At 35.9% G+C, this 25,628-nt stretch overlaps 2 protein-coding genes across 4 annotated transcripts in view; one reads left to right on the plus strand and one right to left on the minus strand.

The window, feature by feature from the left end:
• RB1 (RB transcriptional corepressor 1) overlaps window positions 1-25,628 on the minus strand; it is a 127,837-nt gene that overhangs the window by 31,659 nt on the left and 70,550 nt on the right. The window lies entirely within an intron of this gene.
• Window positions 4,750-6,610, plus strand: LPAR6 (lysophosphatidic acid receptor 6). The gene has a single exon (XM_065896014.1). It carries the CDS (start codon window positions 5,283-5,285, stop codon window positions 6,315-6,317), a length of 1,035 nt encoding a protein of 344 aa, XP_065752086.1. The 5' UTR covers window positions 4,750-5,282; the 3' UTR covers window positions 6,318-6,610.

Below are 25,628 nucleotides of genomic sequence, written 5' to 3' on the forward strand. Positions count from 1 at the left end.
AACTCCCTATATAGAATACCTCCTTTTTCCTCCTGAATGTATTTTTCTTCAGAGAACTTATCACCATATGGCCAACTGTATAACTGCTTGTTTATTGATTGCCTGTCTCTCCAAAATAAAATATAAGCTCAGGAATTCTGTTTCATTTGCTGCTATACATCTATCACCTAGAAGAGCACTTGGCACACAGTTGGCACTCAGTAAATATTTGCTCTTGAATAAACAAATAAATATCAGCATACCAAAGATAAAGATAACATAAGCAGGAAAAATAACTTAAATGTGCTTATCCTATTTACCTATCCATTTAACCAGGACAACAAGCCAGCAACTTCTTTTCTTTCTTTCTTTCTTTTTTTTTTTTTTTGGTCAGCCTGAAACAGTCCACTTCTGTTTAGCTAAAAACTAGAACAACAAAAGGCTTGGCTTTAAAGGGGGTCATTTTGTAGAGTCAGTCGTTCCGGGCTTTGTTTGTAACCTTTCTGAGGCAGCACTGGTAACATCTGGCATTGACAGGAAGTCCTCAAAATTTCCAAGAGTGTGAAATCAGTTGATTAAAATGAACACACTGGCAAAACCAGTAAAAAGAAGTGATCATGGAAATTTTGTTCTGGGAATGGATTACTAGTGGCTTAGAATCTTACTGATTAATTCTTCCATATGCCTTTGGATATTAATATCTGTCAAAGAGTCAATCTTCTTCTTTGAATTCTGGCTGGGTTAAAAGTGGGACTAGAAGTAAGACAAGATAAGACACCATAACAACTATATAGATAAGAGTGACAGGGTTAGTCTAAAAAGATAGCAGAGAAAATAAAAAAGGGACAACATAAAACTGGTATTACTGGGCTTCCCTGGTGGTGCAGTGGTTGAGAGTCCGCCTGCTGATGCAGGGGACACGGGTTCGTGCCCCGGTCTGGGAAGATCCCACATGCCGCAGAGCGGCTGGGCCCGTGAGCCATGGCCGCTGAGCCTGCGCGTCCGGAGCCTGTGCTCCGCAATGGGAGAGGCCACAACAGTGAGAGGCCCGCGTACAGCAAAAAAAAAAAAAAAAAAAAAAAAAAAACTGGTATTACTGTCAAGGCTAGAAATAACCAATATGAAAAAGAACAGAAAGGAAGAATGGCTGAGGAGCCCACTTTACACATTATTTGTTTATAACAGGTGTTCAACAAAGCCTATTTTGTTTTGTTTGATGAAAAATTGCCCATGTTTTATTTTTTTTAACATCTTTATTGGAGTATAATTGCTTTACAATGGTGTTAGTTGCTGCTTTATATCCAAGTGAATCAGCTATACATATACATATATCCCCATATCTCTTCCGTCTTGCGTCTCCCTCCCACCCTCCCTATCCCACCCCTCTAGGTGGTCACAAAGCACCGAGCTGATCTCCCTGTGCTATGCGGCTGCTTCCCACTAGCTATCTATTTTATGTTTGGTAGTGTATATATGTCCATGCCACTCTCTCACTTTGTCCCAGCTTACCCTTCCCCCTCCCCATATCCTCAAGTCCATTCTCTACGTTTGCATCTTTATTCCTGTCCTGCCCCTAGGTTCTTCAGGACCACTTTTTTTTTTTTTTTTAGATTCCATATATATGTGTTAGCATACAGTATATGTTTTTCTCTTTCTGACTTACTTCACTCTGTATGACAGACCAAAGCCTATTTTCAATCAGGTATGAAAAAGTCAGATTTCTTGCCTTCTCAAAGCCACAGTTGTAGCAGAAATTTAGATAAGAACTCAGAAGTTACTCATATCCTTAAACACATAATAGTTAACAGAATACTCTCTCTCAAACTGATAACCAAAAAATTAGTTACACAACTAAAACACAACTATACCATTACAATAGTGATGAATAAAACATGTACTTTATAGGCTAGCTGGTTATTGACCTGGCATCTTGATGTAATAAAAATCTGTAAAGTGATGAGTTATATAATGAGATTCATTAAATTTCAAATCAGCTGTAGTTATTTCACCCCCTAAAAAAACTCATTCAAGAAACCAACTGATTCCTAGACTTAACTTTTAGAAGTATACAAATCTCACACTAAACTGGTTTGGTCTCTATCACATACAAAAGCAACTATTAAATATCCTCGAGTCCTTGGATTCATTTAACTCCCTTTTGTAAGCAGTTACTCTACGGTTCTCAAATCTTAACCTAAGGAATTTTAAAGGTATCTAATTTCACTTTGGCTCCTTAATTAGAAGTCAAATTAAATGTCTTGAAAAATCTAGCATTCAATGATCTTCTTCCTGTTAAAACAGATAGTCCTTCTGCTATTGCTCTTCCTCAGTAGAAACAACTCTCAATAAAATTCCAGTTTATCAGTATAATTCATGCCTCAGCAAACATGTGAGTATCCACCAAGGGTCAAGCATTGTGTAAAACTGGAAATACAAACATATACTAATATACTGATAATAACAAAAAGTTTAATTCAACGAACAGTGATCTATTTTTAAGCACCAGTAAGTCAAACATGAAAAAACTACAAATGAACAGTTAAGTATTAAGTCAAGTGAATGACATCATCAACATGTGGAAGAATATTCCAATGTAGAATTAGTACGTTTTATGCGACAATGCCATATTCAAAATGAAGGTAAAAGTAAACAAAGTCAGGGCATATAACTGCTTAAATTTCATTATTTAATGATGACTAGAGAAGAGATTATCAATCTGAAAGTCGATTACTGAGAAACTATAACAGAAATTTTTCTCCAGTAAGAACACAAGCTCATTAAGTACTCTCTTCATTACTGTTTACTCTAGGTATCCACCTGTCTTCTTATATGAACACATACTACCTCTTTTCCATACCAACATGATACAAAGAAATTCAGGTTTTAAGTTTATTGGTTGTAAGTAATACTCATATTTTTTTGTGTCACTTGATTATAGGTAAATTTCCTAGTCAAAACAACAAAAATAGATTATAATTCAGGGGGGATTCATCAACAAACAACAAAAGTTGCTAAGCATGAGAGTGAAGCCCAAATTAAAAAGGTACAAAATCAGCACAAAACACGTTACTGAAAAATATTAGTTTTAAATTAGCTAAGTAATTTATGAAAGAAAAATAAACTGCTCTTAAATTTCTCAAATTTCCTTAATTGATACTCGAAAGGAAGGGCTTCAGCCCAAATGAAACCAAACTAAAAAATAATAACAGTAAACCACAACTGGATATAGCCTTTTCTGAAAAATGGTAATTTAAAATAAAAGAAACATGTCCACAGGTTGTGATATCCTCAATCCCTGAGGAAATAACATCTACATTCAACTACCCCTTTCCCACACATACTTTCTTCTGATTTCTTTGGGTTTTAAAAAATGAGTATACTTTAAATACATAGAGAGAAACCACTCACATGAGTTTTTAAATGAAAACAAAATCTGACCCATATTCCAATACATAGTTAATGTCATATTAAGAGGGGTTAAGGGAGGGCTGGAGGGAATTAAAATTCCAAACCTAAAACTTAGCCAAGTAGTATAACTTTTATTTTCCAAAATTTATTTCAATGAATTTAGGGAAAAAAATGTTTGTTAAAAGACACAATTTTGTTCTGTAAGATTAATACCACACCAAACATAAACATTTTAAAATTTATTCTTTGATCCGCCTGCCAATGCAGGAGACATGGGTTCGAGCCCTGGTCCGGGACGATCCCACATGCCGCAGAGCAACTAAGCCCATGCGCCACAACCACTGAGTCTGTGCTCTAGAGCCCGTGAGCCACAACTACTGAGCCCGTGCGCCACAACTACTGAGCCCGCATGCTGCAACTACTGAAGCCTGAGCGCCTAGAGCCTGTGCTCTGCAACTAGAGAAAGCCTGTGCACAGCAATGAAGACCCAACAGCCAAAAATAAATAAATTTATAAAAAATAAAATAAAGTTTATTCTTTGGTGGAAGTGATTTAAAAAATTGGAAGTGCTATAAAATATTAATTTAATTTTACAGGAAAGAGGTAAGAATGTGAGAAAATTGTTTATCAAAAAGTAAAGAGATCCAGGATTGGAGCCACTCACAATCATGGGAATTAAATCTTGAGGAGCAATTATGGAAAACAGAAGCCAAGAGTGGCAAAACTTGGTCTCTCAACTCAAATCTTTTTCATAACTAACGATTCGATTTCTCTCTTATACAGTCAGTAAACAGATTTTTAAAATGTCATATTAAGATATCACTAACAATTTCAGTTTATAAATACACATACACATTTTAGTTCCAAAAAAAAGTCATATCCAAAACACAAAAGCAATCACATACTGATTTTTGTCCTCTCTCAATTACTACTACCAAAAAGAAAGAAAGAATAAAAAGAAAAAAAAAAGAAAAGAAAGAAAACTCCCTGAGAGGTGGCCAACATTCCAGAGGCATTTCTGCATAAAAAAAGGTAATGGGCAGACTGCTCAGCTAAACAGTCAGTGGCCCTTTGCAAGCCTCCTAGGTGTATTCCCAGCAGACACGTTATCAGATTAAAGGAACTGCAAACAAACTGGGCTGAAACCTTTCTTTGTCCAAGTCCAGCCTCTTCTTCCTGTGATGTCATACTACAAATCTAGCACGCCTTTCTTTTTCTCTTCAGAGAAAGCCCATCTCACAATACAGCTGGTAACCGAGGAAAAGGCCGCGATTCAGCAAGAGCTAACACGCTTAGGAATTTATTTCGGAACCTTTGAAAGACTCCTCTGCTTACCACCATCTGGGATCCACTGCAGGAATACGGAAGAGGAAAACTTCATTTAGAAGGAAGGAGCAAGAAGTAAATGAGACCGAACTGGGAATGTTTAAGTCGCTGAAACTTTGCGTTGAAAAGCAAAATAAGATTGCTAACTTTAACTTAAACATTCTGGAGCATAAAGAAACTTTCATTTTGGAATATTCATCTTAACAACTGAAACTGAAGTTTGCCAGACGAATAGTTTTCTTCCATCTCAGAACACAGCTTTTATTTAAAATTTATAATCCAATGGATTGGCTTCATTCACTGACTGTGTTTTTTAAACGTAGCCCTGGAATCACGGATTTTCTGGAGATTTGAAAATGAAAATATTTTCTTATTGAAGAACCAAGTAGAAACTTTACAGCAACAAATTTCATGTCTCTTGGAGGAAAAAGAAATATTTATAAAATCACGCAAAGATCCAAAGGATTTGCAAATACATTGGAGGTTATAAAGGGGTCACAATCTGAATACCAAAGGAGACCGCAGCTGACCAAAGGACTTCAACACTGTAAACTGGACGTGCCTTTATAATGGTAAGCAATAACAGCTCCCACTGCATCTATGATGATTCCTTTAAGTACACTTTGTACGGGTGCATGTTTAGCATGGTGTTTGTGCTTGGGTTAATATCCAACTGTGTTGCCATATACATTTTCATCTGCGCTCTCAAAGTGCGAAATGAAACAACAACATATATGATTAACTTGGCAATGTCAGACTTGCTTTTCGTTTTTACTTTACCCTTCAGGATATTTTACTTTGCAACACGGAATTGGCCATTTGGAGATTTACTTTGTAAAATTTCAGTGATGCTGTTTTATACCAACATGTACGGAAGCATTCTGTTCTTAACCTGTATTAGTGCCGACCGATTTCTGGCAATCGTCTACCCATTTAAGTCAAAGACTCTAAGAACCAAACGAAATGCAAAAATCGTTTGCATTGCTGTATGGTTAACTGTGATGGGAGGAAGTGCACCAGCAGTTTTTTTTCAGTCTACCCACTCTCAGGGTAACAATACCTCAGAAGCCTGCTTTGAAAATTTCCCAGAGGCCACATGGAAAACATATCTCTCAAGGATTGTAATTTTCATCGAAATAGTGGGATTTTTTATTCCTCTAATTTTAAACGTAACTTGTTCTAGTATGGTGCTAAGAACTTTAAATAAACCTCTTACATTAAGTAGAAGCAAAATAAACAAAACTAAGGTTTTAAGAATGATTTTTGTACATTTGGTCATATTCTGTTTCTGTTTCGTGCCTTACAACATCAACCTTATTTTATATTCTCTTATGAGAACACAGACGTTTGTTAATTGCTCAGCGGCAACAGCGGTAAGGACCATGTACCCAATCACTCTTTGCATTGCTGTTTTAAACTGTTGCTTTGACCCTATAGTTTACTACTTCACGTCAGACACGATTCAGAATTCAATAAAAATGAAAAACTGGTCTACCAGGAGAAGCGACTCCAGATTCTCTGAAGTTCAAGGCACAGAGAACTTTATTCAACATAACCTACAGACCTTAAAAAATAAGATATTTGACAACGAATCTACAATATAAGCTGCCTTAAATAAAACCACCGGGACTTCACTGGGACAGAACCTCCAAGTTCCTTCAACTGTGAAAAGTGTTTTCTTGGACAACTATTTCTCCACCTCTGAAAGAAAATAAACATGTGGACATTTTAAAGTTTTTTGTTTTAGAAAAATGTATTCGATGTGTTAAGTATTAAAACGTATTCTACTCTTGTATATACTCCATTTTATTTTTCTGAGCCATTTTGACTTGTACCTTCCTCTTCATCAAAAAAAAAAAATCCCTAAAGTTGTTCAAATTCTAAAAGTAACTACGATGTAAGTCATGTGGTGACCATCTGTATGGTTTTTGAATGTCTTAGTAATTTTATGCTGGATAATTAACAAATATTAAAAGTTTCATTTAAGTGTTTAATACTTTTATTCAGTATATATCTAATTTTGATTTCAATCTGAATTGAAACTACTAATCATGTTTCTTAAACTATAACAACATAAATGAGAAAGAGTAATTTGAAATATTCAGTAAGCGTTTTTACAGCATTTTTCAAAAAACAGTAAAGAATGTAATGTTCTGTAGAATGACATACTGACACTATTTGAGGCTCTCGAGCAGTCACACTCAGAGATAATATTTAGGATTTTGTCTTTGTATGCAATTCGTAAAAAGCAGATGCTATCCACACAGTATAGTATGTTTTAAAATTACTCTTTTGATCCATTTTCCGCATTTAACAGCAGCCAATTTAAAAATGATATACGCCACAAAAACTGAGAAGGAGGAAACTAACAAAATGTTATTTTGCTAAGTAAATTAAAAGAAAATACTATTACAGGTACACTTTAAAGGTATATTTATGTCACAATAAATAACCTGTATTTTAAGTATTTTAGATCAGAGAAGCAACCTAGATAGTGAGCTATAATACTTGGCACTTAGAAAGTGATCAATATGCATCTTTTGACCACTGAAGCCACTGAATAGCTGAATATATTATTTCAAGTAGGCAAAATGTTACTGTATGTCAAAATAATTTATGAAGTAAGGACATAGTTCCTTCCATAAAAAGCAGCAAAACTGCAGGGCCAAATAACTAAGTACAATTACATTTTCATTTCACTAAACATAAAAAAGGTATTGCTTTGAGCTATAATTTAGATATAAAGCGCCAATTACACTGAAACTTTTTCATTTTCCAACACATCTTTTTTTACAAATTCAAGCAGTTTTCCAAAGTTAGCTAAAAAAATATTCTTTTTACTTGAGAAGAAAGACATATAATTAAATTTAGCATTCAACGTATCTGATTTTTACATTTTCAATCTTCCAAGTCCTGAATACAACTTTGGACAAACACTCTTTGTTTTAAAGATTTAAATTTGATTTTTGCTGTTCTCTGGATTTGAGCTGCAATGACTTCAAATAAATTATAGTAAGTAAGTAAGCTAAATAAGCAAACCTGTTTTCAAAAAAATAACAGGGGGGGATTTTCTTTAGAGAGCTATAACTTCCTTTAGATAAACCTGAAGCAAAATAAATCCTTAAAAAAAAAAAAAACTAGTGAAGAAATTAAGCATAGTTCTTTATATCCCAAGAGAAGTATATATGTTGTAAACATGTTTTCTTCAATTGATGCTGAAGTGCCTTTATTTGATATTCTTCAGAAAAAAGAAATACATTAAGCACTCTAAACACATACTTTTGAGTTGGAAAGCAACTAACAACTTAACGATGTGGAAGAAAGGGGCAGTGAGTTTGTAACAGATTTCTCAGAACTTTCCTCGGCTTAAATATCTGTAAGCAAGATCTCAAAGCATGGATGCTATTTTAAAATACAAGCAAAATAGTCATCAGATAGTTGTTACTGTGCTCACTGGAGAAATTTTTGTTGCCCGCTTGTCAACAGGAAGATGAGTCAAAAGTTTTATAAGATTCTTCACCAAGTAATACATAACAGATAAATATGTTTTCTCATCCAAAACTTCAAATCCTGGGTAAATCTTAACTACAGGGACAGAAAGGGCACTAAAGTTATTTTCCTCTGTTAGCACTGCACTTTAAAGTAAATTATACATTTAGAAGGTTTTCTCTTTCCCCTTTACCCAGAAAACCTGTATTTAAGGAACTCTGAGAATTCACTTTTTGTTTCCTTAGAGTGACAATACAACCCCCCACCCCCGCCGCAGGCACTGTGCCCACTGTTTTTAACATCTTTATAAGTGGATGATTTATCTAATCTTCCTTTCCATATTAACTCCCCTCAAAGGAAAAGAAGACGAAAAAAGTTTCAAGGTGTGGAAAACAGCTTTCCAGCATCCTAATGATTGGCTGTGAACTTAGAAATGATCTTTTCTAAGAAAATATCAACCACGTAGCTAGTTTACCAAAACAATGTATGAAAATATATGTATTATATCCATACATTAAAAGGAACTTAAGACACTACTTTATCAAGGAGTTTTGTCTTCATATTCTACATTCGAAATACCGAAAGTAAATCTGAGGTATAAATCTTAATTATAGAATTGGTATTTAAAGAATCAGTCACTCATTTGAGGAACATAAAATAGAAAATTGAACATCAGCAAATTTCATATACCCAATTGAGAAACATTTAATTTATGACTGGTATGCAACTAGCAAGAATCTGAAGCAACTGCAATTTTGGACCTCTGATGAACGAGGTACCTGGTCTTTTGTCAATGTATTAAGTTACTATCGCCTTGCAGAATCTTAACTATCTCCCAACACCCAAACTTTTTAATGCCTGCATGCCAAATCCAACTGCAGATGTCACAAATGAGGGAAGATGTGACCTGGGTGCTCTTAGTTGTGAATGAACTTTTACATATAAGATTTTATAAATAGTGTTTCCTAGTGGATGAATCTTAAGGTAATCCTAAGGGAAATTGTTTTTAAAAAGCTCTTTTGAGCTATCCTGAAAACCAAATCATCCATTTATAACATGACTTCTAAGAAATAAATTCCAAATTAAAAAGAACAAATGGACAAATTTAAGGACACAGAACATATTTAAATCAACCAGATTATTTAATGATCAACAATATTTCTTAAATAGCAGCATTTTCCAGAGATCAACATATACACTGTCCTAAAAATCACTAATTCTCAAATTTCTATTTTATCTCTTTCTTCATCTTTTTTTCTTGATGTCTGCTACCCATTTTTTGACAGTCAATTTTATAAAAGTACAAAGAATATCAATTAGACAGGGCAACAGACAGGGATAATTAAAGAGTATGAAATTAACTCCAGGCAAACTTTTTTAGCAAGTCTTTCCCCTTCCTCCATCTCTCAAAAAGATTTATTCCAGGGACTTACCTGGTGGCGCAGTGGTTAAGAATCCACCTGCCAATGCAGGGGACACAGGTTCGAGCCCTGGTCCAGGAAGATCCCACATGCCGCGGAGCAACTAACCCGTGCGCCACAACTACTAAGCCTGCGCTCTAAAGCCCGTGAGCCACAACTACTGAGACCGTGAGCCACAACTACTGAAGCCCATGCGCCTAGAACCCATGCTCTGCAACAAGAGAAGTCACTGCAGTGAGAAGCCTGCGCGGCGCCACAAAGAGTAGCCGCCACTCGCCGCAACTAGAGAAAGCCAGCGGGCAGCAACAAAGACCCAAGACAGACAAAAATAAATAAATAAATAAACAAATTTATTTTAAAAAAAAAAAAGATTTATTCCAGTAACTCCTTAAAAGGGTACAAAATTATCAGTGCTAGAAGCAGTGGCCAAAACAGAATTCAAGATATAGGACTACAGAAGTAGAGATAATTCATGAATTTAATAATCAGTTTTCAAACTCAAAACTTGCTTTTACTCATATAGATTCAACCAATCAGATACCTTTTGAAAATAATTAAAGTTAAATATTTATGGCCAACAGGAACATGAAAAGATGTTCAACATCACTAATTATTAGGGAAATGCAAATCAAAACCACAATATCACTTCACACCTGTCAGAATGACTATTCTCAAACCGTTTTGACGAGGATGTGAAGAAAAGGGAACCCTCCTGCAGTGCTGGTGGAAATGTAAATTGGTGTAGCAACTATGGAAAACAGTATGGAGATTCCTCAAAATATTAAGAATAGAACTACTATATGATCTAGCTGTTCCCCTTCTGAGTATTTATCTGAAGAATACAAAAACACTCGTTTGAAAAGATACATACACCTCTATGGTCACTGTACCATTATTTACAATAGCCAAGATATGGAAACCACCTAAAAGCCCATCAATGGATTAATGGATAAAGAATTTGTTATATATTTGTTTGAATAAATGGTACTCAGCCATAAAAAAAAAAAAAGTCTTGCCATTTGCGACAACATGGATGGATCTAGGAGTTATTCTGCTAAGTGAAATAAGTCAGATGGAGAAAGATAAATACCAAATGATTTTACTCATGTGGAATCTAAGAAAACAAAACAAATGAACAAACAAAACAAAAACAGACTTATAGATACAGAGAACAGACTGGTGATTACTAGAGAGAAAGGGCTAAGGGGTGGGTGAATTGGGTGAAGGGGATTTACTGTATGGTGATCAATGGTCACTAGATTTTTGGTGATGATCTTTTTGTAATGTATCCAGCCGTCAAATTACAATGCTGTACATGTGAAATTTATATAATATTATATACCAATTTTACCTGAATAAAAATAGGAATATCTACAAAAAAAAAAGAATGAGAAACAAATATGTGTTTTTACAGCAAAGTTATAGTTATTAGCCATAGGGTGAATGTGCTGAGTTCCATTATCTTCCTATCAAAATGAATTCTGGTAAATCCATAATTTAAAACTGAAAGAGTCTGGAGGTCATCTGATACAACTACTTCACCTTAGGTAGAAAAAACTGAAGAACTAAAAGGCTAAGTAACTTCATAAGGTCACATACAAGTTAAGGTAGAGCCAGGTAAGAATCTGGTTTTTCTGACTTGTCTATTCCTTTAATGGTGGTAAGGGGAGTAGCACATGCAAAGGCCCTGCTGGAGAGAACATGGTATATTGAAAGGATTAAACCAAATCCAAAGTGACTGAAGATCTAGGGCTGAGATCTTACACAGGCCATGATATAGCCACGTTAAGATCTGAGGAGATGTGAGAAGCCCTGAAGGATTTCAAGTAGAAGGACAGACATGATTACATTTGCATTTCAAAAAATCCCATCCCTCTGATTATAAGGTAGAGATGCATCTGTCTTCAGCAAAAAGAAAAAAACAATCACAATAAGAGCTATATTTATTCAACTGAAATTTAAAGAGATTCTCTTATCCTTTATTTTGATTATATCCTATCCCCCTTATTAAAATGGACTTTCTTTTTGAAACGATGGAGATGACGGATGGGAAGAATATTTTAATGTTGTTACTTGGCAAAATTAAGTGAGAAGCCCTTGTGGAGAAATTGATACATTCATATACCGCTGGTGGGAAACAAAATGGTACAACTCTAATGGATGGGAATCTGGCAATACCTAACACACACACACACACACACACACACACACACACACACACACACACACTTATCCTTTGACCCAGCATTCCCACTTCTAGGTATTTACCCTGAAGACACACTTTCAATAATATAAAAGTACATACGTACAAGGTGCAGCACTATTTGAAACTGCAAAACACTGGAAACTCCCTAGATGTCCAAGCATAGAAAATTGGTTGAATAAATTACTGCACATGTACACAGTGTAGTACTATGCAGCTTTAATAAGGAATTAAAAAGAGCTCTATGAACTGGTATGGAGGAGTAATTTCCAGAAAGTGTTGTTAAATGGAAAAAGTAAAGTGTAAAAGAGTACATATAGTATACTACCTTTTTTGTAAGAAAAAGGCCAAATAAGAAAGCATACATATATCTGCTCATTTTACAAAAAGAAACACAAGAAATCAAAACAAAAAATAATAATAAGGAACGGGATGGGAAACAGTATAGAAGAGATATGGAAGGTTATGACACTTATCTATGTGTAAGATTTGGGGAAGCATGTTAATATTGTACATCAGGAATCAGAAAACCTTTTCTTCAAGGGTTATACGTGAATATTTTAGGCCTGCAGGCTACACAATCCTGCTGCAACTTCTCATCTCTGCATCACAGTGCAAGAGCAGCCACAGACAACAGAAATGAGCGAGCACGGCTGTGCTCCAATAAGACTGTATGTGCAAAGTCGAGTGGCTGGCCTGTGGGCTGTGTGTGCCACCTCCTGCGCTACAGTCAGAAAACTAAGGATCACACGGATGGGAGAGAAAGAGAAAATACTCCTCCTCTATTAGTGCCTGGCACATAACAGGTCTCTGCAATTCACTGCTGAATGAATAAACCTTAAAGTTCTATTAAAAGATGGACCGGAGTTCTAGTCAGGGCTTTGCTACAAACTGGTATAACTACATTGACCCCTTCATCTCATCTAAGAGGTTTGGACTAGATAACATGTAAGCTCCATGCCATGCCTCACATACTGTTTCTCATTCTAGTCAGTTAAGACGTCCATCCATTCCTTCCTTTTAATAACCACTATCACCACTGTTCCCATGTAACACTGGGACTACTGCGGTTGCTCCCTCGCTCAGCCTGCTTTCTAGTTTCTTCCCTCAACCCATCCAGGACAGATCAACCAGATTCACCTATTAAATCACCACTTTATGCTGGTCACTTACTGTCCAGTTTTAAAAGGTGTCAGATTCTCCATTGACTGAGAGGAAAAATCCAGCTTTAAAGTACAAGATTGTCCAAAATATGGCCCTGAGCTACTCAATTTTCTGGTTTCTGTCTTCCAAACATGATTCTTCCACTGCAGGTTGGTCCCCTACTTGTCCTGTATTTATAACTCTCACTTTTTTGACTCTAGATATTTAGACACATGACACACTACTTGCTCCTCCCCCACCCCAGTCTGCCCCCTTCTCTGATGAAACCCTTTCCATCCTACAAGGCCCAGTTCAACTCCTAAACAAAACCTTTGATAATGAAGGTTTTTTATTGTCTTTATCACTTATTTGGTATCTCTTTTTCTTACTGCCTTTGTTAGCTATCTTTTTACATGGGCTATGTCTTATTTTCCTAACTAGACACCTCAACCTCCTTGAGGAAAGGGGTTATGTTTTGTACTTCTTTGTATTTTCCATAGCACATAACATAGGATTAAAATAGAGGGATCAGAGATTGAAATGAAGGGGCTTAGAGTTAAGAACAAATTAGATGTTACTTGCCTGCCAGACTGAAGATTCATTTTTAATAACCAATATTTACCTACACAGTACCTACTCTGTATTTATCAATGTCATTCTAATAAATGTCGCATACGTACCCACACACAAAAATGCAAAGAAACTTTTATTTCACCAAACCTATAGTTCATTCAATTCTTCAAAAACCCAAGAAAAAAAAGGCAAATTTTCCTTTGTCAATAGTACTCTGATACAAGAATTCAACTCCTGTAGTTATCACCATAACTCTTATTCCTCGATTTATGAATCTTAAACTGTATCTGTTGAATTCCCACCATTTAAATGAGGTTATACCGTTGTTAAAAGAAACCATGTCTTGAAGACATTCTTCATGGAATTATCTGACTTCTCTTTTGGAATCACTGTTTTGTAGGCCTGCTGCATCCTAGGATTTTTCCAGCTTTTTCCTCTCTGCACTCTTGTGATAGATTCACTCTTGCTTAGGTCTCATGATTTCTCCCTTCTAGGATTTCTCTTTTTTTAATTTGCTCAAGCATATTCTCTAGTAATTTTATTTTAAAATGGATGTTAAGAGATGAACTTTCTAAGAGATGAACTTTCTAAGTCCTTGCATGTCTGAAAACTGTTTCACTTTACCCTCACGTTTGACGTGTAGGTCAGCTACAGAATTCTAGGTTATCAAACATCCAGTATTCCTGATAAGAACTGCAATGCTGATCTGGATCTTATTCTACTGTAAATAATTTACTTCTTCTCTCTAGAAGCTTTTTATAATTTTCTCATTGCCTATGGAATTCTGAATTTTCACCAAGATGTATCTGTATTTATTCATCCTGCTTGGTACTATGAGCCCTTTCCATCTGATGCCTCCCATCTCTGACTGGCTTAGAAACTTTTCTTCCATTAATTTTTTTTTTTTTTTTTTTTGGCTGCATTGGGTCTTCGTTGCTGCACGCGGGCTTTCTCTAGTTCAGGCGAGCGGGGGCTACTCTTTGTTGCGGTGTGCGGGCTTCTCACTGCAGTGGCTTCTCTTGCTGTGGAGCACGGGCTCTAGGCAGGCGGGCTTCAGTAGTTGCAGCATGCGGGCTCGGTAGTTGTGGCTCACGGGCTCTAGAGCACAGGCTCAGTTGTGGTGCAAGGACCTAGTTGCACCGTGGCATGTGGGATCTTCCCGGTCCGGGGCTCAAACCCATGTCCCCTGCGCTGGCAGGCGGGTTCTTAACCACTGCGCCACCAGGGAAGTCCCTCTTCCGTTAATTTTTAAAAAATTATTATTTTGTGTCCTCCATTTTTTCTGGTCTTTCTTTTAGAGATGAATACACAGATACTGAACTGAGGTACCCCAAAATACCAAAATAAGGGGACTATACCCTAGCAGCACAGTAGTTTTATATATTTTCCTTTTAGGCAGAATCACCTTTCTATTTCTGTTTTTTTCTTCACGTCTATTGTAGAAGTCTGGATTCACCACAATTTCTGCTCTGCTTCTCCTGCAGGCACAAACAGGACAGCACAGCCCTGTATGTGTACACGGAAGCTGGGATAGGACCAGGCATGCATCTATATAATTTGTGCACTACACGAAAGCACGGGGCTTCACTGTAAACTCTGCATAGCAAGCCAGGGGTGGTTGCATCCAGAGGGGCATCTTTTTCTAATTCACTAGTACAGAGGGAGGCGGTTCATTTTCCTGATTCCTATAAGCCAGCATGGCCTGAGGTGAGGCATTGGTCCAGATGTTTCATGGACCAGTGGTTCTCAAAATGTGGTGGCTAGACCAGCATTAGCATCACCTGGAAACATGTTAGAAATACAAATTCTTGGATCCTACCCTAGAACCTTTGAGGTTACAGGAACCTGCAATCTGCCTTTTTTTTTTGCGGTACATGGGCCTCTCACTGTTGTGGCCTCTCCCGTTGCGGAGCACAGGCTCCGGACGCGCAGGCTCAGCGGCCATGGTTCACGGGCCCAGCCACTCCGCGGCATGTGGGATCTTCCCGGACCGGGGCACGAACCCACATCCCCTGCCTCGGCAGGCGGACTCGCAACCACTGCGCCACCAGGGAAGCCCTTTAATCTGTCTTTTAACAAGCCCTCCAGCCTTTTGATACATGCAAAAGTTTGAGAGCCGGTGGCAGACAGCACTTTAGAAAAACTCTCCTGATTACTGCCACACTCTCTGTACCTTCTATTATCACTTTGAACTTAGAGGCTAAGAATCCCACTTCCACTGTGGGAGTCTTCGCCTACTGTATTCAGTAGTTTTCTCTACTTTGTTGTATCCATCAAACAGACACCTCTTTTACTTTTTATCCTCAAAATTGAATTAACCCCTAAACTTCCCACTTCATAGTCTTGGTACTGCTGAAATTCACTGCCATGTGGTTTTTTTCCCTTTTCTGTCACTTGTGTAGGGGAGGTACAAATGTGTGGTCATTTTGCTATTTTAAACCAGAGATAGTCTTGTTTTTTTTTTTTTAATTAATTTATTTATTTTTGGCTGTATTTTGTCTTCGTTGCGGTGTGCTGGCTTCTCTTGTTGCAGAGCACGGGCTCTAGGCGCCCGGACTTCAGTAGTTGTAGCACACAGGCTTAGTTGCTCTGCGGCATATGGGATCTTCCCGGACCAGGGCTCGAACCCGTGTCCCCTAGCATTGGCAGGCGGATTCTCAACCACTGTGCCACCAGGGAAGCCTGATAGTCTTGTTTTTAAAAGCAATTACACAGTCTTAGTTACACAGGAAAAAGTTATACTACTTAAACCCTTTCATTGTTGCTAACAAATAACATGCAAAGGGCTTTTTCATCAAAACAAAACAAATCCTTATATTATGAACGATATAATCTTCAATTTAATTTTCTTTAAAAAATGATTATTTTCCAACTGTTTAATCAATTACTAATTGTTAGCTCATATTTTAATAGGGCATAAAAATCTATGAATCATTTTATTATAATTCTTTATTTTAAAGTAAAGAAATGTATTTAATTACATGAGTTTAAAATATTTACACTGGACTAAAATTTAGGCTTTTCAGGAAAAAGTATTTTATGTATAGTATTTGATGAAAACAGAAGCAGCCATTTATTTAAATAAAAATGAACAGTACTTAAAACATAGAGCTAAAAAAATTACACCTTTTGGTTTATATGTCACATATGTAATTTTTGCTGATGGCCAAAATAAATGGTTTCAAAATTGTTGTGGAAAAATTGCTATACTTTGTGTTGTGGTCTCATGAGACTTCTTTAGACTGAAACACACATAATATAATCTTAGCTACTTAAGAGAAGGAAAAAGTATGGACATGTGCTAAAAAATAAAAAAGGCCATGTATAAATAGTTTGTCTACAAGAGATTACAGAGTTGTTCCTAGAGAAATAATTACAAAGGTCAGGGATATCATTTTTGCATTACGGTAATTTTTACCCATCTCTATCTACTCAGGCTATTCATTCTTCATTTGAAACTGAACTGTGAAAAGGTTTATGTTCAGACAACCCTGTTCGAATACGTGAGTTAGGTTCTGGTCTAAAAGTACACAGTATTAAAAGTGTCCAGTATGCCTATTACAAAGATAATGCAAAAGCTTATATTTTCAAGAATAAGTTTATATTTTCAGGAGTTCAGTACTGGATTAGGGAATCCTATGTTCATTTTTGTTTATTACTCATGTATTAGTAAAAGATAAGTCATTTTACTTTACCTCTCTCATTTTAATGTTTAAGAGAAAAAAATCAAAATGGTAAAACTTAAGTTATAAAAACTAGCATTAATCTGTAAATAAAACTTTTAGACTATTAAATTATCTTAAAACATGGAAAGGGTAAGTATAATGACCAGATAGTAATAAAAATAATACTTTTTATTACTTTATTAATGAGGATAAAAATGACCAGGTATTAAATTCTAAAAAGGAAATGAAACAAAAGATAGCAAGACAGACTTACGTTAGTCTCTGAGAATTCTTAGAGTATAATCAAAATCTAAAAGACAAATGTTAGCCTTTGAGAATTCTTAAAGAGTATAATCAAAATCTAAGAGAAATTATCTGTTATAATTTAATGGAGGCAAGAAACAATGAAACTGAGCAAGAATAATAAAAAGTTTTTTTGAAAGAGTGAGACACAAATACAGCTGTTTCCTATTGTAAGTTTTTTTAATCATGTTCTAAATCTAGCAAGTACAGGAAGACACCAAAAATACTTTTGATATTTGGGTATTTCTGACAATAACAGAAAATACTAAGAACCAATATGTAAATTAATAAAACCACAAAAGCAAAGGTCACTCACATGCATTTTAAAACAGACTAGGTTATGACAGTTTAATTTTAAAAACATGACCTAAATATCTGGAAAAGATAAATGCCAAAAAGTTGGATCTATTTTATAATTAAAGGTAACTGAACTTAGATGGTTTAAGAACAATTGCCCTACAATGGTTCTAAAATTTTACTAAACTCCCCATTAATAACAGCCTCTGATTTGGCTGGAGGAATTCAGAAAATACATTAAATAGAATTGAGATCTCATAAGATTCTTCTACTTTTTGTTTCTTGCACATCTAGATTCCAGAGTCCTTCCTCACTATTACAGTCAGGATATGATATGATACAAGTTTAGAGACTGAAAATTCTCAGACTATATTCAGGTAATTTTCTAACATCATGACCTTGTGGAAGATACTCTCTGACCAAGAGTACAAGTGCTTCCATTTCCACAGGTTAAGTACGGAGGATATTTCCAAGCTATTCTTCTACAGCTGCTACAATCTCCCTTCTTGTCTGTACTTGAATAATGAACACTGCCCTCAGGGTAATTACTGACATGATTCATAACTAAAAGCACCATAACAAATTCCAACTGCAGTATAACAGAGAACACTGCCCACATTTAACAATGCTGGAATTCAGTTACACCTCTTTCTCCCCGAACTTATTCCATTTTGAGAAGGCAGTGAGGGAGGGGGAGGTGCCTTGGGAGAAGAGAAGAGTTCTACATACTTGTAGTAAGCTGGGATAAACAGATCCAATACTGTTTAACCGTGTTCTCAGTTCTCTGTTCTTAGGACATCACTGTAGAGTAAAGACAATGAACTGAAGGAAACTAACAATTAATTGTGATGTTTCTAAAATGTACCATTCTCATAAACGTCCATTTATTCCTCACAACAACTCTGATAAGTATTATCATGCCCATTTTACAGATGAGAAAATCTGAGATACAGAGGTATAACTTGCTCAGAATCACACCAAAGCAAGTTACCTGGCATCTTAGAATGAACCTCAGCTTTTCCTACCTATAAAACAGGAACAGCAATGTTTACCTTCTGTGAAGATTAAATGAGATGTGGTGACGCCAAAGCCCAGGCTCCTTCTGCTACCGCACAGTGACACAAACACAGATAAAACATGAATAAAGAAACTAATCACGATAGTGCATATACCCAGCAGTAAACTAATACACACCGTGAGACAGCATAGAGGTTACGAGCACAGTCTCTGGAACCAGATAGTCTGAGTTAAAATTCTAGCTCTGCTATCAACTTAGTTTTGTGGGTAAGGGAAACAGTCTCAATTTCTCTGTACCTCAGTTTTTTCATCTATGAAGTGGTGATCTCCTTCACAGAGTTGTGCAAAATAAATGAGTTAACACATTTCAGCACTTTTAATAGTGCCTGTATCAGCATACATGCAAAAATGTTACCTATTATAACTTCTACACTGAAATGTAATATGCATAAGTGAGGGTCATTTTGATGCAGCTCTGTATGATGATCAGGAAAGATTCCAAAGATGTAAGCTAGTGATGAGCTTTTTACAAGCACTGCTTTCTAAAGCAAGTTTCTATGAGCTACTTAAGGGACATTTCTGAGTTTGAGATTTTTTTTTTTATATCCCTGAATTTCTTTAGTCCCTTGTGCCAATTCATGAACAAGGAGAATGTATAGATAGTATGGACAATGGGGGAGGGGGAAGGGAGACATGAACAGACAAGTCTTGAATACTTCACTGTGTCCTCCACAGTGAACTCTAGCAATTTCTCATGTGTGTCAGTGTTCTAAAGAAAGAAGACGACAAGTACATAGAGAAAAGAATAGACTGAGGGGTCAAGCACAGGGTTCAAGACAAGATGGCACTTGAGCAAAGGTTTAGATATGAAGAAAATTTTATGCTTAAAACCATAAACAGATCTGGATCAAGAACTCAGGCTCACGTAAACATTCAATACAGGAGAAGACATGCAATAATTTATAACAGTTATCTATCTCAGTTTCTTTGGGTTTTCTGTTTGTTGTTTTTTAACATATGAAGAACAACATAAAAAACCATTTAATGCCTCATTGATTCTTCAATGGCTTAATTATGAAGAAGAAAGAGAGTTATTTTATTAAATTGAGCTTAGAGTCTTAGCGCTTTATAAAGCAGCCATCTATTCACATTTTAGTGGCTAATTATTCGTATGAACTAAGTAAGTTACTATCCTTATTTTTGTACTTTTTCTGCATATCTATATTTTTAAATTTCTCTCTAGACCGCTGGAGAACACAAGGTCACTATTAAAAATTTTATTTCTAAGATATTGCCTTCCTTTATTTTCCCTTCTTGGGCTTTACATTTTTTCATTCTTATAGAAGACTTTAGGCAAACCTGGAATCTTTCATTAAAAACTCAGAAAAAACTCAGTTTTCACATTTCAGTCTATGAAAAGAGACCTGGTTTTCCATTTTACCTCATTCTCACCCTTCCCTTCAATCTCCTTGAGGGTTGATCCAAATATCTAATTTTATCAACCCTAAACTACCATGGATTCTAAAAATACTTATATTATTATATTAAAATCTCATTCTAAGAGTTACCTAAATGAAACATATAGACACAGCAGTAACTCCTTTTAAAATATAGTTTGCTCTTTTTGTAAGGTCTTCTCACCTTTTCTTCCTGAGGAATCCAGTAGATCAACAGTGAGTGTGCACTACACAAAGGAGCTGGTCAACAAAGGGCAGTACCTTCCCCCCTTCCTATTACTGACTAGCTCTAGGGCAAAACACTCACCTTGTTACTCAAGATGAAAAATGTATTATATATATTTTCACTTAGAATAAAATTTTATACTGTCTCATATGCTTGACTACATGTTATAGTGGTAATAAAAAGTGTGAATGAATAAACAGAAAAAATGTGGTACAATGAGAGGGGCACTTTACTAGACCAATGTGGAATTTGGAATCAAACCAATCTGGGTTCAAATGCCAAGTGTGTGACCTTAGACAAATTGCTTAACCTTCCTGAGCCTGTTTCTACTTTTGTAAAATGAAAACAGTATTAGTGACATCACAGATTATTATGAGAATTAAATTAGACAAATACTTTTGGTGCACAGCACATTGCAACCAGTCAAGGAGTATTAACTGCCTTCCATCCATTGCTAATTAGCTGTCAGGTGGGACACAAATATTCTGTGTTTCTCTTTCCTCATACGGGAACTTAGATTCATGGCTACACCTACCTTGCGGATTTAGTGTAAAGAACCAACACAGTATTTCATTTTAAAGCCCAGTAATGTAAGGTCATCTAGAATCTGGCTCTTCTAAAGAGTGGCCCATGGGCTAGCAACGTCAGAACCATCTGGGGGCCTGTGAGAAATGCTGAATTGCAAGCCCTGCCCTAGAACCACTTGATAAGAAAGTGTATTTTAATAAGATCTCCATGGATATTGAAGTTTGAAAACTACTACTAAGAAAATAACCCTCAGCCTGGAAGTAAGAAAAGGACTTTATCAATATCATTGTGCCAAAAATCCAAAAGGACAAAGGGCATTGACAATAGTGCATATTGATTTAATTAGCTTAGGAGAGCAAGTTAGAGGCAGCAGGCATCATGGTCTGGTAGAACTTGAAATAGTGAGAAATACAGAATAATTCACAAGGAAAGGGAGGGGAAAGGCAGAAAAAACTAAAACACTAGGTAAAGAGCACAATATTTTCCACATGCAAATGAGCAGTCTAGCCCATGAACAATATATTAATGCTTATAATGATGTCCCTGGCTCAAAAAGAAAAAGTAAAATTACTTTAAACACGCTCTTTCAAAGACGAAAGCATGTATTCTATTTCAAGATTATTTCCCTCAAAAAAGTTGTGTGTGTCTACACACACACACACACACACACACACACACACACATACATTTTACTTTCAACTAGCACATAAAATTATCTGGTACATTCATTTTTGTATAATATCTCATTTATCAAGAGAGTTAGCTCTCCACTTTTCACAAGGCTAAAAACTCTAACTTTTAAGACTAAACTACTAGTCTTAAATCAGTACTCATCTACCATTGCCAATGCTGGGCCATAATTTTCCCCCAATGTACCTCACGCTAGGCTTTCCTACTTGTGTCCACATTTCCACACCTGTTGTTAAGTCTTTTCCCATCCACATATGATTGATCACTTCCTCCTTTGACCCTCATGGTTTATCTTATTTCACAGTATATTACAGTGAGTTACTTTTCTACTAAGTTCCAAGCCTCTTAAAGGATAGGGGCTATTTTCCATGTCCTTAGATACCTCACAGGAGAAAGTATAATTCCTTTAAAATATCTGATGTACAAATATCAGGTACGGCCCAAAGAGAATTGAGAAAAACTGAGCTAAAGGAGAATACGGAAATGAGACCTCTGTGTTACCGTTTTGTGAAAAATGTTTCTTCAAAATGTTATAAATTGTGAAGCAATCTAAAAGAATATGGATCCACCTTCAGTAGTGGCAAATAATTCTCAACACTTAAACAGTTTTGTAGACTTATAAAATATTTGAGCTAGAAATATTCAAATCTTTCGGTCTGTCTCAATTTACAAAGCAAGAAACTAAGACAAAGACACTAACTTGTACATGAAAGAGCTAGGCCCTAATGCCAGGTCTTCTGATTCCACGTCCCACACTAGGCCATACTCACGCTCACTAGATAAACGTGGTTTGCTCAAGAGATGAAAGAACTCTCTGCACACAGTAAGTGTCTGAGGAATAGTGGAAGGCTAGCAAGGTAAGGCAGGGCCAGATTATCACAACCAGAGTAAAGAGGCTACATTTTTCTACATGGGAATGCAGAGCTACTGTGGGTTCCTGAACAGGAGTATGGCATGAATAAACATTTAGGAATATTAACTTAGCACCAAAGTATAAAATAGAGGGTAGTGCCTAAGCGGGGAGACCAAGCAGGAGTCTATAATAATATGTTAAATGTAAGGACATGATGATCTGATCTAGGGAAATGTAAATGAAAACAGATCTTTAACATAATAATGAAATAAATATAAAGGACATGGTAAAGTTTTTTGGGTTTTGGTTTCTGTTTTTTTAATTACAAGACTATATCTAACTATAGAGAAAAAGAAGGAAAAAATGCTCAGTATTCAAGCCTGGATGACTTGAAAAGTAATATAAAAATATAGATATTGGGAAGCAAAGTTGTATTTAGAACAAAATAAAATCATTTCAGTTTTGAAAGGTAAAGTCAAATCTCCTAAATCACTTGAGAAGCTACTAGTTAGTTACGGAAATTAAGGGCAAGAAATTAGGAACATGTTGGGTCAGAGTGAAAGGTTAAATTAAAGCCTTAGTGATATTTTCAGAAAGAATCAAACTTTTTAAAAATAAATGTTTTCTCTTGCTGGCAAAGAGATAAAATATATGGTTTTTTAAAAAAATAACTCACGAGGCGCTTTTAAAAACCCAACATAAAACATTTTTCATTATAGTAGCATGGTTGCTATATAAATATAGTATATGGTATCATATTACTTCACCATCCTTACCCATATTTTTAAAAAGTGTTAAATATGGCTTAATCATTATCTTACATTTCATTCACCTTCCTGAGACATAGTTCTCAGTAAAATATAACTTTAGAAAAAAATAATGTCTAATGGTAAATACTAAAACCATTGTGCAAAGTGCACCAGAGGTTAATGATCTACCATCCAAATATACAACAGATATCCTTTCTGGCTTTTTCAGAGCCACAGGCTTTTCTCCCTTTTGTGTTCATTTCCTGTCAAGTCTGACATTTCAAAGAATACAAAAGAAGCTTAAAAATTTGTTTACAAGTTTGTCATCAAATCAGGACTCTAAAAATACAAGCTATTCATTACAACTGTACTGACATGTAAAACTGGTCTTCATTTAAATTTTGGAAAAATAATAAAATGGAAACAGTTTTAATCTTCTCTTTTGTAAAAGTGCTCTGGCCAAACATTTGTGCAACTGAATGAAGAAAGCTTCTAATGTTTAGTGACTACAAAAAAAACAGTACGACAAAATCCAATTTAATGAGTCAGCTATATTTGACAACATTTAAAGGAGGCTCAGTTTTCTTGTGACTTATTAAAATTAAATACAACAGTTAATTACTAGTACTCCTATGCTCTCCATATAGTAAGTACCATTCCGAAACAATATTATTCAGAAGGTATGATGCAGTTAATACAGGAAAATAGAAATGATACCCTAAATATTCTTTAAGTATACATATATAAAAATACTTTATCAATCACTAAATACTATACGTAACTCTTTCGGCTGTGATGAAGGAACAGAGACCAGATTTGTCTCAACTACAAAATCGAACAACATAAATGAAGTAATAGTTTTCAGACAATGAACAACAAACAGTATAGGAGGGTAATCTCTGAGAGAAAGAAAGCAAATGGTAAGCCCCACCTTTGCCTGGAGACAGTTCCCAGGCTACAACACAGGGAGGAGAAACTGAAATAGATGCCAGTCGTCTGCCTGGCTGGAGAAAACAGAGTTGAGAATTCAAGAAAGCTAAGGCAGCTAAAATTAGCAGGACAGAATAGCAGAGCAGAGAGTTACACAGAAAGCAGAGAGCTGCAAAGACAGAGCTCCAGGAGTCTGCAGAGGGTTACTCTGAAGTTTTCACCCTAGTACTGATCAGTGCAGGAAAACTACCCAAAGCCAGAAAAAGAACCATTCCAGGAGCTGACAAAGGGCCAAGAAGAGTTTTGATTTCCACCAGCCAAGGTGGAAAAACCTTGTAATATATGGGACATCAGGTAGAGTACTCAGAAGGGGACTGCCTCAACAGTGGGGAAAAATTAGCCATAGATTAAAGACTGCCCTGGCTTTGTCTATAAACAACAACAAAAGTCTTTAAAAGATCAAACTGTTCCCAAGTAACTAAACTGAGTCCCAAAACACAGCTCGAGAATAGTGAAAGGAATATAAAAATATCCAGGACCCAGTAAGGTAAAATTCACAATGTCTGGCATCCAATAAGAAGTCATCAAGCAGGCAAAAACAAACAAATAAACCCCAGAAAAACATGACCCTTAAAAGGAGAACTATCAGTTAACAGAAACAGTCCTAAAAAGACATAGATGTTAGAATTAGTAAACGGGAACTTTAAAACAATTATTATAACTATATTCCATATGTTTAAGAAAGTAAAGGAAAGCACAAATATGTTAAAGAGAGACATGGAAGATTTAGAAAAGGATCCAAGTCAAACTTCTAGAGATGAAAAATAGAATACCTAAGATTAAAACTATAGTAGATGGAATAGCAAATTAGACATTTTAGCAGAAAAAATTAATGAACTTGAAGACATAGCTAGAGAAAGTATTTCAAATGAAACAGAGACAAAAACATCTGGAACCAAAAAAAAAAAAAAAAAAGAAGAACAGAGCATCATGGTGTGAGCTGTGGGACAACTTCAAGTGACCTAATACATGTATGACTGGAATCCCTGAGGGAAGGGGTGGGAGTGGTCAACAAAAACATTTTAAGAAAAGAATGGCCCCAAATGTCCAGATTTGATGAAACCTATAAGCTCACCTTTCGAAGCAGAACTCCAAACAAGAGAAACATGAAGAAAATTAAACCAAGGCACACCATAATCAAATTGCCTAAAACCAGTGATAAAGAGCTGCTGTGTAAGAAACACAAGTACTCTAAAACCAAAACGCTATAAGATGCATAGTTTCTCACATGAGAGCCCAGAAGGATGAGATGAGGAGGGAAAAAGAAAGAAAGGAAGGGAGAGGTGAGCACATACCAAGAAGCAGCAAGGT

The sequence above is a fragment of the Phocoena phocoena genome, chromosome 18 (genome assembly GCF_963924675.1).
Source record: "Phocoena phocoena chromosome 18, mPhoPho1.1, whole genome shotgun sequence".
Taxonomy (NCBI): Eukaryota; Metazoa; Chordata; class Mammalia; order Artiodactyla; family Phocoenidae; genus Phocoena; species Phocoena phocoena.

What these genes read in the sequence shown, in the direction of transcription:
- LPAR6 (XM_065896014.1), top strand. Translation starts at nt 5,283, where the DNA reads ATGGTAAGCAATAACAGCTCCCACTGCATCTATGATGATTCCTTTAAG.